The sequence below is a fragment of the Lontra canadensis genome, unplaced genomic scaffold (assembly GCF_010015895.1).
Source record: "Lontra canadensis isolate GAN:19392208 unplaced genomic scaffold, GSC_riverotter_1.0 scaffold143, whole genome shotgun sequence".
NCBI lineage: Eukaryota > Metazoa > Chordata > Mammalia > Carnivora > Mustelidae > Lontra > Lontra canadensis.
Window position 1 is genome coordinate 3476799 of NW_022631137.1, and position 11871 is coordinate 3488669.

General features: G+C 62.7%; 2 protein-coding genes across 2 annotated transcripts in view; one reads left to right on the forward strand and one right to left on the reverse strand.

Annotated features, from left to right (window-relative positions):
- Window positions 1-4436, forward strand: part of LOC116858870 (coronin-7-like) — a 29533-nt gene extending 25097 nt beyond the window's left edge. The window contains exons 10-11 of the mRNA XM_032843805.1: window positions 3749-3835; window positions 4298-4436. Of these exons, the coding sequence (XP_032699696.1) occupies window positions 3749-3835; window positions 4298-4384 (174 nt within the window). The 3' untranslated portion in view covers window positions 4385-4436. The remainder of the gene's footprint in view (window positions 1-3748; window positions 3836-4297) is intronic.
- A 4817-nt stretch (window positions 4437-9253) lies between these two features.
- VASN (vasorin) lies at window positions 9254-11628 on the reverse strand. Its single transcript, XM_032843756.1, has one exon. The coding sequence runs from the start codon at window positions 11512-11514 to the stop codon at window positions 9433-9435; it is 2082 nt and encodes a 693-aa protein (XP_032699647.1). The 5' UTR covers window positions 11515-11628; the 3' UTR covers window positions 9254-9432.
- Between the last annotated feature and the right edge of the window lie 243 nt (window positions 11629-11871).

Here is an 11871-nt window from a genome sequence, read left to right on the forward strand (position 1 = left end):
TGCTGCCTGGGCTCTGCCGCTGGTGCTGGTGCGGGGGCAGCAGGGCCTGGAATGCTGCCCTCCTCGTGGCCCTGCCCCCCACTTCCGCCCAGGGCATCTGGCCCACACCTGGCTTCTATTAGGAAAACCGCTGCTGGCGGCCAGGGTCGGTGTGAGCTGAGGGGCCCGCTCAGGGGAGAGACCTTCTGGGAGTGCCTTCTTTTGAGATCCTCCTTACCCACTAGAGATGGGGGTGCTGCTGAGGGGTGTCAAGGGAGGATGCACTAGGGGCTGTCACTACAGCCTGGAAGCTGGGGGGTGGGGCACCTTGGGGAGTCCTCCCCCAGCTGTCGTTTTTGGGCCCTGGGTGACCTGAGCTTGGGTTGGGAGATGCTTGAGCAACTCCCTCCTGTTCCCCCATCCCCCACCTTATATCTAGATTGCATTTATGACCATTTATTATACCCCGAGTCCTTGGCACACACAATCTTTTTCCACACTCACGATTGTCCTATAAAGCTGGCCCTTTGGTCATTTCTGTCCTAGGGGCACAGCAGGGCAGCCCAGACGGGTTCATCTGTTGGACGCTGCAAGCCCTTCACTGTCAGGAGCCTGGGTGGGGGCGGCCAAGGCCTGAAGCCATGGGTGTGCCAGAGATGGAGCAGCCTGTGGCTGAAGGGGTGTCCAGGGAGCCGTGAGACTTCAGCACCGGCCTCGGGGCCGGAGGGCCCTGGGATCAGCCCTCTGACCTCTGGCGTGGGCTGGTAGACCTGAGCCTGGCCAAGGAGGGGTATGAGTGGGTGGCGGGGGTCTTATATCAGAGAAGGTCCCAAGGGGCCCTGCGCTGCTCCTCCAGCTGCCCTGCCCCATACAGCAAGCGTTGCCTTGCCGATAGAGCGGGGACTTGGCTGTACCGCAGCTGGAATGCTGGGTATGTGCCTGCTCCTGGCGCCCCTGTGCTGGGCAGTCAGCCCCTCCTGTTCTCTCCTTGGGGCCAGGTGTGGGGGAGACAGGAGGGGACTGAGGGGCTTCTTCCTGGGCAGGGTGCCCTGCTGCTTGTTGGGACAAAGGCCACCCCTGTGAAGGGGGAAAGCCCGAGGCCTGGCCTGCAGGCCTCGGGGATTACCACCAGCAGTTTCCCCTAGAGCCTCCTGTGACAGAGCTGAGACTTCGGGGTGGCAGACTGCCTGAGTTCCAGCCAGACCTCTCCTCTGCTCAGGAGAATGAGAATTTGGGCATCTGGAGAGATGGCTCCTCCTCCCTGAGTCCCGCTGAGGTCAGGGAAGAAGAACTTGTCAGTTTTAAAATACAAATCATTTTAATGATCTGGGGACAGAGGAAGGAGAAGGTGGTCAGCGGCCAACCCAGCCCCAGGCCAACTCAGCCCCATTCCGTGGGGCTTCCTGTGGCTCCCGGGCACACTGAACCAAGTGTGCCAACAGTGGGCATGGTGGGCCCAGGCTGAGCTCCCGCCTCATCTCAGCTTCCTTGGTGCCTTCAGTGTCCTCAGAGACCAGTGCCCTGCCCATCACCACCCTGTGGGCAGCCTGGGTCCCCTGGTGTGAGCTCATCCAGGGGTGTGTGCTGGGAGGCAGCTGGGACCCGGGGCCCCTCCTGGTCCCAACTCTGCTGGCTTCTACCAGCTGCTCAGTCTCCTCATCTGTTGTCACCTCAGGTCCCTGTTACACAGACACGGAACAATCACCCAGCCCACAGGGAGCAGGGGGCTCAGAGAGCTGACCTCTGTCTTACTAGGTGACTTGAGGCAGGTGTCTTTTCCTTGAGCCTCTGGTTTCTCCGTGTGTAAAATAGGAAGATGGGAGACAGGCCAAGGTTGATTCCGTCCCTGACCCATGCTTCTGAATGAAAAATGCTCCATTGCAACCCGCACGCCCTGCAGGCTTTGGGGCACTTCCTCTCCCTTGCCTCCTGCCCCCTGCAGTGGCGCTAGCCTCTTTGCTCGCCCAGGTCCCCACTCATCACAGGTGCTGGCCCCCTTGCCTGGCTCACGCCTGCTGATCCTGCCTTCGCTCACATGTCCCCTTAATTTCCTACCCTCTATTATACTTTTATTGTACTCCGTTATCACGCTTTTTAAGAAAATGCATATGGGGTATGTGCCAGACAATCCCCGGGCGTTCACCAGTGTTAACCCTTCCCACAGCAGCTCTCTGAGGGTGGTCCTGTTACACGGCTCCTTCTCCAGCTGAGGGAACAGGCACAGAGGCGTAGAGCTGTCACGCTGGGAGGAGGCCGTCCGTCACCAGGCAGCTTTTCACCCAGAGCCGCGGCCCCTAACCTTCACTTCCCGGCACTTACAATAACGTGCAGGGACATAGGGATTTCTCTTTGGTTCAGCTCCATCTCCCAGCTTGTGTTGTCAGCGAGGCGGGGGACCCTTTCTACTTTCACATATTCCCAGTGCCTAGCAGAGTACGCTGCTCGAACATCCATATTATGAATGAGCAGCCCCGCGTCACCCAACGACGTGACTCTCCATCAGAGGAGCATCCGAGAACCACCCCACCGCGGTCCCTAGCATGGGGCTTGGCCTGGGGAGACCTCGCAAGTCTGGCGCACGAATGAGTGACACATGATGCTTTGCCGGCCGTCTGGTTTGCTGTGCACCTGGGATATTTGCACGCCAGTGAAAGGGAGGGCCTGTGTAACACCCTCTAGGGTGTCAGGGCATGGCTGACCTAGCTCTGGCCCCACAGCCCCTCGTGTGTGGAGAGGGGTGTGGGGCCCTGGTTCTCAGGCTGCAGCCCTGACTTCCTGTGCCGGCTGCCGAGTGGCGAAGGGAGCAGTGAGAAAAGCCCCTTGAACAACATGGGCCATTCCAGGGTCTCCCACGCTGGGGTCCGCCTCCGCGGGCTGGGGAGGGGACGCTGGGCCAGCTCCTCCCAGGCTACCTCCCTCCCTCATTCATTCCCAAGGAGATCGTGGGAAGCTTGGAGGAAGCTGGCCACAGTTTGGGGTGAGCTATTTTTGGTAACAGGGTCTTTGGTCTCAGGCTCCAGGGGCCGAGGTGACTGGGAGGGAGCTGTTTGCATTTCCTCTGGGCCCCCTCTGCTCCTTGGGCTCTCCCCCCCACCCCGGGCCCTGGGGACGAGGCCGCCTATGGTATGAACTCGCCTCTTCTCCCTGGGCTCAGGAAGCCTTCCTGCTGGCAGCTCCCGCACTGGGGGAAAGCGAGGAGGGGCACTTATCTGCCCTCTCCTAGAACCATTCCCTAGAGCTTGGCACCAGGCCCTCTCCCCAGGCGCTGGCAGTCAGGAGGTGGCTGTGATGCTCACACTCCCGTGATGTGCAGTCAGCCGGTCCCTCTTGCATGTAGTGTCAGTCGGTCCTTGGATAGCCCTGCGAACATGAACCCCACTCACAAATGAGGAAATGAGGGTCTCCGAAAGCATGGGGATCCCCAGAACTTGGGGATGACGACTGGCCGCTGAGTGCCTCCTCTGGGATTCCTGGAAGGACAAGGGTGTGCTGCTACCCTGAGTCCTGACCCTGTGGCCAGGCAGTCCCTACTGTCCCCTTTGGAGGAGGGGCACTGAGCCTAAGCGTGGTGCCGGTCAGCCCTCTGGGTGCGGTGCTGTCCTCAGCCAAGGTGAGGCTGGGGTCCATCCTGTCGTGACGCTAGGCCTCCCCTGTCCCCCAGCCACTGGGGCTTACCACCCTGGCCCCTCCTGCCTTCTGTGGGGCTCTCAGGCAGGTGGCCCACCCCAGGAGACCCCAGCGGCGCAGCACCATCTTTTGTCTCCTCCAGAGCACTGAGGCCCACAGGAACAGCAAGGATGGTCGGCTGGCGTGGACGGGCACCCAGGAGCAACTTGTGTCTACTGGCTTCAACCAGGTAGGGCCCCTTCCAGATGGGCAGGGCACCCACACCTAGAGGGTAGGGATGAGGCCAACTGGGAGGTGAGGGGTGTCCAGCCAGCTCTAGGCCTGTCCATATACGGCCTTGTGTGCGGCCGGGTCTCGGAACCCCAGGGGACCTCCAGCTGCTGAAAACTGGCAGATTCCATTCGCAATAGCTAAGCCTGACCCTGGGAACTGTGGCAGCCTCCTCCCCACTCCCAGGAGTCCATGGACAGAACCGCCCCCTTGTCCCTTGTCACCTAGGGGTCCTTAAAGGGGAAGGACATGAAAACCCAAACTCTCCCTGCCTGGCATGACTCATCCCCCCCACCCTCCAAGGGCTGCTCTGGGCCAAGTACCCTTGTGCCAGGCTGTGTCCTGAGGTGCTGGCTTCCCAGGGAGCCCAGGGGGCTGAGGGATGGGCCCTTCTGAGCCCCTCTTTGCCCCCTCCGTGCAGATGCGGGAGCGGGAAGTGAAGCTCTGGGACACCCGGCACTTCTCCAGCGCCCTCGCCTCCCTCAGCCTGGACACCTCACCCGGGTAGGAGCAGTTGGCACACTGGGGCTGGGCTCAAGGGAGGGTCAAGGGTGTGAATGATGTCTTGAGGCCTATAGTGGACGCTTGGGGTGAGGGCCTCTGCCGTGCCATGGCAAGGCCAGCTGTGGAGTGGAGGGGCCCGAGTGGGTGGCACAGCCTGGCCCGGCCCAGACCTTGTCAGTGAGGGGCTCATCACCCAAGTGGTCGGGGGCTCAAGCTCGTCTGCGAGGTCTTGCAGAAGAAACCCGGTTGTGGCCCTTCAAGGCTCCACCAGCAGGCCTGTGGGGGCGAGGCCATTCTGCCTGAGCAGAGGAACTTCCTGACCCCATCCCACCCAGTCCCCAGCCACAGCGGGGGCCCTTGCTCATGCAAGCTTTCAGAGTGTCGGGGCAGGGACCATGACCTGGCAGACACATGGGTGGGAACTGTGGGAACGTATTTGATTTTGCTGGGGCCATTTTGGCGGTACCGAGGGTCAAGGAGACCAAAGCTTCAGTAGATGGCAGGGTGGACATGGGGTGACATGGGGACAGACGGGCTGGCAAGCTTGGAGGCACAAGGGACAGAGAGAGGCAGGCCTTGGACTGACAGGCTTTATGGAACCTCCTCAGCCCTGGCCACACGCCTGTCTCTGGTGGTTGTGGGTGTGGTGGGGGGTGGGTGTGCCCAAGCGGCTTGGGACTGCAAGTGCCCCTCAGTTTTCCATCCTCCTGGAAGTGTGTGCAGGGGGGTCTGTGATGGAGCCGTGGGGACTGGCCAAGCCAGCTCTGTGCAGGGGGCCTGGGCTCCCTGTGGCTTAGGCACTGGAGGCTGTCAGCAATGACTCCCCATATCACAGCTGAGGAAACAGGCGCTGGGAGTGGGGGAACAGCCTGGCTGGGGTAGGAGGAGCCGGGGGCCTGGTTCCTTTTCAGAAGCCTCTGCCCTACTCAGTCACGAGTGTTGGAGGGGCTTTCTGGGAACCCCACCTGCTCCCCAGGCAGGGACCTATGAAGGTCAGAGCCAGGAGAGGGTTTTCATTCTTGTCTGGTTGTCCAGCCCTTTCCCCTTCTGTTTCATGGCTGGAGAAACTGAGTCACAGAAGGCCTCGTGATCTGTCCAAGCTCTGGGAGTCACGTGGACCATGTTTGAGGGCAAAGAAGCCTGACTGCCGTTTAAGAATTCTTTTACCAGGGCATCTGCCAGAGAAGGGTTAACGGTGGCAGTGACCCTCCACTCCCATCACTTCTTACAAACCCAGGAGAGGTTGGGGGGCTGGTGAGGCCCATTTTGCAGATGAGGAAAGCGAAGCTGAGTGAGATCCAGTGCTTTCGAACCACATAGTGCAAGGCCTCTGCTTACTCTGGGCCCTGGGCATTTGGAGGGGGCAGTCACCAGGGGCCCCTGCATTGAAAGAATAAGAGCCCCTAGGCCTGATGCTGCATTCGTATCTCATCCTCCACACCTCCCCAGGCCAGGCCATCTCTTTCCTACCCGGCTCCCCCGCAAAAGGAGGGAGCTGGCCCAGCCTGGAGAATGGGACCAGGGTGAGCCATCAAGTGCTCCTCCTCCCACCACTTCCTGCCTTCCAGGCTCCACCCCTGGCCCCTGATGGGTCCCCCTCCCCCGCAGAGCAGCCCCCCCCATCCCCAGCATGGCCCCTGGAGGAGTTAACGATGCCCAGACCCCACGGTGCCACTGGCCAAGGCTGACCCTGTAATTACAGCAGTTAAGAATAGCTTCGCAGGGCCAGCAGGGCCTGGAATTTCTCAAATCACTCCCAGATGGGTGGCCAGACTGTGTCCCGCCCCCTCCATCCCCCAGGCCTGGCCCCTGCCCTGCCAGGCCACACCCTTGGCAGGCGAGTGGGGACTCTCCAGCCCCGTGTGGTGGCGGAACCCCTCGGGCTCCCCTGGGTGTCAGCTCTGCTCAGTGATCTGGACTGTAGATGGGAAGCATGCCGGGTGTCAGATGCGGAGACAGCCATGGAGTTCCACTGTACCTCTTCAATTTCTTCTCTGTTTTACAGATTTTCCCTCTCAATTTGAGCAGAACAGGGAGTGTTCTTTTAAAAGCTAGAGGGGGCCGGGGATCAGGCACACACCTCTCCCTGTCGTCTCCCAGGGAGCGCCCAGGGCCGACCCTCCCAGAGGCTTCTGTTATGGCTCCCACCTGTGTCCTCCTCCCTGCTCATCCCCATGGTCCGTGGAGCAAGGCTCACTCAGAGGAGACATGCCATGGTTGGAAGAGCAAGGCATCGGGGGCCTGTCCGTGAAGCCAAGCTCCGGGCAGGGTGGAGGTGGGAGGGTAAGTGGCAGGGCGGGCCTGGCACTGAAGGAGCAGCTCCCGTTGTAGACTGGGAGGTGCGGAAACACTGTCTCGGGGCGATGCTTCTGGGTGGGTGAAAGGTCAGCTGGACCCATCACGGGCGCCAGGCAGAGGGGGACATATCTCCTCGCCATCCACAAGACGCGTCTGAGGCCAGAGAAGTTCATTATCTGTTGAGGTCACCGCAGCAGCCAGTCCACGCAGGGTGGAGGCTGGGGTTCAGTCTCTGGGGCTTCACACCAGAGAGCTTCTGCTCTTCATGGCGGCCCCACCCATCTCCTGGAGGCCAGCATGGCTGGCAGCCCCAGGACTGGGCCAGGGTGCCTTTGTCAGGATCCTATCCCCGCCTGCCCTGAGCAAGCTGCTGGCTCACCTCTCCCAGCCGGTGCTTCTCTCTGTAGGGCATTTGCTGGGCGTTAATGGGAGTCCATGTGGCACAGGGCCTGCAGCAGCAAGGACCCAACAATCCCACTGGCATCTCCCTACATCTGTCCCTGGACCCTGGCCTGGGGCCACTGGGATTGCCCTGAGTAAGGGTTGCATCTTGGCTTGGTCTCCACTCTGCCCCTGGGCCTCCCTCTACTCCCCCAGCCCCTGATCTGATGTGACACCCCAGATACCCTTTCTGGGAGGGCTGGAGTGAGCATTCAGCCCATCTTTGGGTCCCGCCTGCCCACCCCACCCCCTACCATCTCACTAGGTCAGGTTTGGCTTTGCAATGAAAACATTTATGCAACAGCTAATGCTGTGTTCAGCAGCAGCCCACAGGCCCACAATGGCCCCTTTGACAGGGCTGCTGAGGGGGAGGGCAGGCCTTGCCATAGCCGCTCCCCTAATGGGACCCAGGCTCACAGGAAATCCACCTGGCCCACCGCTGCCTCAGGAAGAAGGGGCCCCACCCAGGCTCACTACCACCATCCTCTGCCCGCCACGACCCACCGCCTACCTCCTCCCTTCCCGTGCCAGAACCCTCAGCAGCCGCTAATTGAATCCAGAGCCTCGCGTGGCTGGGCCTGACTCGGCGCTGACATCAATGCCCTGAGCCACAGGGCCTGCTCCCCAGGCCTGGCTGAGCAGCCGCTTTCCATGCAGGGCGAGGCTGATGGGGCCCAGGGGCCGTGACCCACAGAGGGGACCCAGGATGGGGCCTCGGGGAGGCTTGCTTAGTGCTCGCCACGCCTCTCTGTGGCCTCAGGGCCCCCTTTGCCTCCCGTCTCAGGGTCATGGGAGAAGGTGCTGTGCTAGCGCTCTTGTTTCCCAGCTCCCAGCACCCAGTCCAGGCCAGAGCTGCAGTCCTGCATCCCTGGCCCTGCCCGCGCACAGTCTATGGCCTTCCTGGAAAACACTCCCACTTCCGGGGTTTCTGGAAAGCCTGGCACATCCCAAGTGCCATCACAGCCCTGGCTTGGCCCTTCCTCTCCAATCACCAGACGGTTCCTGTCATTCAGAATCTGTGCTACCCCTCCACTAAGACCCCTCTTTGCTGCTGGAGCAAGAGGCGGGGAGCATGGTTTCCTAGCCTGAGCCCACGCAGAAGGTTGTCAGAACTGCAGGGAGGGCTGGGCTGTGTGCTCTGCCTGGCTCACCACCATCTGTGGGGGCCTGCAGGACACAGTTCTAGGTATACCCTTCACAGATGAAGGTAGGCAGTGAAATGCCTATCAGGCCCTTCCCCAAGGAGGGCTCCTTGGGGACCCTCTTGGCCTTTATCTGCCATGAGCCTTCCCCAGTTTCCCAGGAGCACTACAGTTCCTCCTGGCAGACCACTGGGCCTGGGTGGGGTGAGGCTGCCCCCGTGTCCCTCTTCTCTGAGGTTAGAAGCTGCTCAGCTCCCAGCTCTGCTCCTGCCTGCATCCCAGTCTCAGCTGAGAGGCTGCACCAGGCGCTCTGGTTGAGGCTGGGCAGAGATAGCCCAGCACAGGGTACCTGGAAGGGCCACCCTTCCTGGCATGGTTGGGAAGCCCTCCTAAGCCCAGGGGTTGCTGATCAGGGCCTGGTGCCCACTGGGGAGAGGGTTCCTGGCCCCCAGCTTCCCCCAGAGAGAGTTATCCCTTTATGCCCACCCTCCCTCCACCCAGCCCAGGTACCCTGGGCTACGCCAGAGAAACAGACTCACTTTATCTTTTATTTTTCGTACAAAAGGCCTTCATATCATTGTTTGTCTTACAAAAACCAAAGTCTTTGTCTCTGAGTTTGAAAAACATTTTCCCAGAATAAATGGGAAAGAATCTCTTATAAATATATTTTTAAAAACCAAAGCAAAACATGTTCCTAAAGTGTCTGTCCTTCCAGTTTCTTTTGTTCCTTTGCTCCTTGGGGCTGAGGCTGACCCTACGCCCCATCCCCAGCCCCACTCTCCCTCTGCTGTCTTTCTGGGGGCTTCCTTCACTGGCCCCCAGAGTCTCCCTGGGAGGGGGGCCCTGGCAGCCCTGGGCCTGTGTTACCAGCACACGGCAGGGCACGCCCCACCTTTCCCCAGGGGTTGTCGTTGCAGAGGACAGGGCAGACGCCCTCCTCGTAGGCACGCAGGCTGGGGGGCACCTTCGAGGTGGACCCAGGTAATCCTGGGTCCCAGGATCTCATGGATGAGGAGACGGAGGGGCGGGGTCTTGCTGTGGTCACACAGTGCCCACCAAGCTGTGTCCCCCCGGTAGGGATCTGAGAACTTCCTCGGTCTGGCCGCAGGAGGGCGCCGGCGGGTCCCAGCGGGGCTTTGAGCCCGGCCTCGCAGCTTCGTTGCTCCCAGGCTTAGATGTAGGGCTTGGCGGAGAGGGGCCCCTGGGGGCTGGGCCCTGCGTAGCCCATGAGTGGTACCTCACACTCGGGCCCGCTGGGTGGGGCCTCCCCACCGACCTCAGTCGCTTTAGGGCCCGGCTCCAAGGGGGCCTTCACGCCCTCCAGCTCCAGGGGCCCAGCGCCGGGCCCCAGCTGTGCTTTGCCGTGCGCAGCCGCCGCCGCCGCCCGCCCCCGCCGCACGCAGTAGGCCGCCCCCACGGCCGCCAGCGCGGCCAGGAGCACGGCCGCCAGGGCAGGAGCGATGAGGAGCGGCAGGTTGCCCTCTCGGGCCTGGGTGACAGGCGCGTGGTTGGAGCGGCTGGCGGGGGGTGTGCGGGCCTCCCCACAGGCCTCTTCGCCCTCGGGCATTCGCCCAACGCCCAGAGGCCTGACGCAGATGGAGTAGGTGGCGTTTGGCCGCAGCTGGGTGACCGTGTACTCGGCAAGGGAAGCGGGCAGGCGCAGCGTCACGGGTCGCTTGTCGGGGCCTGACAGGTTGCGGTAGGTGAGGCGGAGGCTTCTGAGCTGCAGGGCGCCGCCCTGCAGGTAGCGCCGCAGCCCCACGCGCAGGGAGGTGGGGCTGGCCGGCTCGATGCCCAGGGCCGGGGGCTGCGGTGGCTGCAGCGTGGCCGGGGCCGGGCTGGCCGGGGGCCCCTGCCGCGCGCGGCTCTCGCAGTACAGGCCCACGAAGAGCTCAGGGCACAGGCACTCCAGGTGCCCCTGCACCCCCAGGTGGCAGGTGCCGCCGTTGAGACAAACGGAGGCTGGGCAGTCCTGGGGCCGGGGTGGAGGCCGCACCGTGGGCGGGTCTGCAGGGGGCAGGCTGGGGGCCTCGGTGACCAGCTCCGTGGGGTTGAGCCAGGTGGGGGCCGGACTGGAAGGGGAGAACGTGGGCCCCCACACCGCGGGCTTTGTGGTGGGTGCCGTAGCTGTGGTGGTGGTGGCTGGGCAGCCAAAGTCTGCATACTCGAGGTCTAGGAGCAGTCGGCCGGCATTCTTGGGAGGGAAGTGGCAGCGTGTCTCCTCTGGACTGGCTAGTGCCACGTGGCTGTCCCGTAGCCAAGGCCCAAACCAGCTCAGGGGGCAGATGCAGTTAAAGGGGTTGCGGGCGGCCGCCAGGAGCCGCAGGCGGGGGAAGAGGCCCGACAGCTCGTGCGGGAGGGCCTGCAGGCTCAGGTTGCTGAGGTCCAGCTCCTGCAAGGCCACCAGGCCGGCCAGGCCCTCGGGCCGCAGCTGAGCGATGCGGGTGTTGCCCGCCAGCCGCAGGCGTGTCAGGCCCCGCAGGCCCCGGATGGCGGGTGGCACGCGCTCCAGCTGGTTGTCAGACACGTCCAGGTCGTGGAGGTTGCGCAAGCGGCTGAAGAGCCCCTCGTCCAGCCGCCGCAGCCCCAGGCCGGCCAGCCGCAGCGCCTCCACATTGGCTGTGTCCAGGGTGCCAGGCTCCAGCGCCGGGAGGCTGTTGTGACTGAGGTCAAGCAGCAGCAGGCGCGGCAGGTGCAACGGGGGCAGGGTCCGCAGGTCGTTGTCCTGCAGCTTGAGCTCCAGGAGGCCATCGAGCGTGTCAAAGGCCCCGGGCTGGATGTGGCGGATGCGGTTCTTGCCCAGGTAGAGGCGCTCCAGGCGCCGCAGACCACGGAAGGTCTCGTTGGTGATCTCGCGAAGCCTGTTGGCCGTCAGGTCCAGGTTGCTGAGGTTGGCGAGCGGCTGAAAGACCCCGCTGGGCAGGCTGGCGATTTGGTTCTGCGACAGGTCCAGGAGCTGTAGCCCCGGCAGGCTGGCAAAGCTGCCTGCGTCGAGCGTGGTGATGCCGTTCTCGAAGACGTACAGGCCCGCTGTGTCGGGTGGCACGTCGCGGGGCACAGTGGTTCCCTGCCGGGCGGTGCAGAAGACCGTCTGTGGCTGGTTGCACTGGCAGCCGGATGGGCAGCCCCGCACCCCGGGCTCTGGGGCCAGCAGCAGCAGCAGCAGCGGCAGCAGCAGGCGCAGGGGGATTCTGGAGCACATCTTCTGGTTCCTGGGAGCAGAGGGGAGAGAGAGAGAGAGGCAGGAGACCATGAGTCAGGGGCCCAGGGGACGGCCATGCTGGGGAAGGACCAAGAAGGGAATTCCCAGCCCCCTTCACCATTCCCTTCCCCCAAGTCCAAGAGTGCACAGTAGTTATGAGTCAGGTCCCCAGTGCCCCGGCCCTGTTCTTGTCCCAGCCCCATCTGCCCCCTCACCGAGTGACTTTGAGCCCTCACATGACTTCGTTACGCTATCAGTTGCTACTTCCTGCGCTGTCACCAGGGCTCAGTGGGCTGATGCGTGAAGAGAGAGGCCGGCCCCCAAACATTCAGTGGCCACAAAAGCTGCCATCTCCCTCACTCCAGCTCTCTTGCGTCTGCAGCTCAGAGAAAACACGTGGTCTGAAAG